Consider the following 1,739-nt stretch of genomic DNA (forward strand, 5'->3'; position numbering starts at 1 on the left):
TCAATTGGTATCAGAGCAGGTTCTTTCTATCAGGTTAACACCTAGAAAGGATCCTCATAGTTGCTCCTCCAATCTTCGAAGAAGGCCAGTCTACTTACAGACCACCTAGGTTCAATGGATAGTATTATGGATGGTGGAAAACTAGAATGCATGACTTCATCTTGGATGAAGATTCTGAGCTATGGAATGTCATATGTGATGGACCCTTGGCCCCTACCAAAAACCTTGGTGACCCACATATAGCTATTCCCAACACAAGGAAAGAATTCAATGATGCGGATGGAAAGGCCATAGAGAAGAACTTTCGTGCAAAGAAAATTTTGGTGTGTGGTGTTGGTCCTGATGAATACAATAGGATATCAGCATGTCAGTCAGCCAAAGAAATCTGGGAAGCCCTTCAGACAGCTCACGAAGGAACAACACATGTCAAGTAATCCAAAATCGACATGCTCACAACTGAATACGAGCTCTTCAGGATGTGAGACGATAAATCTGTCCAAGAAATGCATACTTGGTTCACCTCTATCATTAATGAGCTTCACTCCATTGGTGAAACTATTCTAAGAAACAAGCTGGTTAGAAAAATCCTCAGCGTGCTGCCTAGTTCTTGGGAAAGAAAAGTGAACGCCATTATAGAGGCGAAGGACTTACAGGAGCTAACTATTGATGAGCATGTTGGCAATCTAAAAACATACGAAATGAAGAAGAAGAAGGACAGTGAAAGAAGAGAGCCCAAAAGAGAGAAGAACCTGGTCGTCAAGATAGAAAACAATGACTCAAGTGGTGAGGATGGTGATATGGCATACTTAACAAGAAGGTTCCAGAAGATGGTTCACAGGAATGGAGGCACTCTAAAAAGGGAAAGTTATAGCAAGCCAAAGAGTTATGACCTCTGTCATAAATGTGGCAAACTAGGAAATTTCATCAAGGATTGCCCTCTCCTTAAGCAGGATCACTACAATAACAACTCTGATAAAGTAGTCAAAAGGAACCCGGTTCCTGATAGACGCTTCAATAGAAAAAAAACCGCTGACAATGTCATGAGACAAGCTCTTGCTGTATGGGGAGATTCATCAAGCAAATCTAGAGAGGATGATGAACTAGGTAACAGCTCTATGATGGTAATAGAGAGTGAAGCAACCAAGTATGATTAAATTTTTGCTTTAATAGCCTAGTGTGATGATGAAGATGATGATGACGATGACGATGAGGTAAATTTTTTGGATGTTCAGAGAAATCTAAAATCTTATTCTCTTAAGAAACTCATGTATTTGGCAAATGTGCTAATTGACGCTTACCATATCTTATAAATGATAGAGATGTCTTAACAGTTGAACTAGGAGAAGCAGAACAGTCTAGAGATGACCTAGTAATAGTTGCAGTTGATTTAAGAGAGTCAATTGAGAACCTGAAGAAATAAAGAAATGTATTAGATTAAAAGATTGCAAATGTATAACAAGAAAGAGATGAACTTCTAGTTGGTAGTAATGGATTTGAAGGAAACAATTTTATTTTTTTTGAGTTAAAGTTGTATTCTATTAATACTCAAAAATTTTACAATTTGAGACCTAGTAGCAGCTTTGACATACTACTACCACTTTACATCACAATTTGCTATGTAAAAACTATGTGTATATATATTACTACAATACATATAGTATTTCTAATCACTTCTATTACGTTTCTACACTTTGTTTCGTCATGGAATCCAATCCAACTATTGTAACAATCCCTTCCAT

The 1,739-nt window shown here is 37.6% G+C and overlaps 1 protein-coding gene across 1 annotated transcript; it reads left to right on the plus strand.

Annotated features, from left to right (window-relative positions):
- The first annotated feature begins 503 nt into the window (after positions 1–503).
- On the plus strand, positions 504–1,154 carry LOC138883038 (uncharacterized). The gene has a single exon (XM_070163697.1). It carries the CDS (start codon positions 504–506, stop codon positions 1,152–1,154), a length of 651 nt encoding a protein of 216 aa, XP_070019798.1.
- Positions 1,155–1,739: the final 585 nt, after the last annotated feature.

Source organism: Nicotiana sylvestris, chromosome 12 (assembly GCF_000393655.2).
Source record: "Nicotiana sylvestris chromosome 12, ASM39365v2, whole genome shotgun sequence".
Lineage (NCBI taxonomy): Eukaryota > Viridiplantae > Streptophyta > Magnoliopsida > Solanales > Solanaceae > Nicotiana > Nicotiana sylvestris.

Coding starts and splice junctions, on each gene's coding strand:
- LOC138883038 (XM_070163697.1), top strand. CDS start 504: ATGCATACTTGGTTCACCTCTATCATTAATGAGCTTCACTCCATTGGT.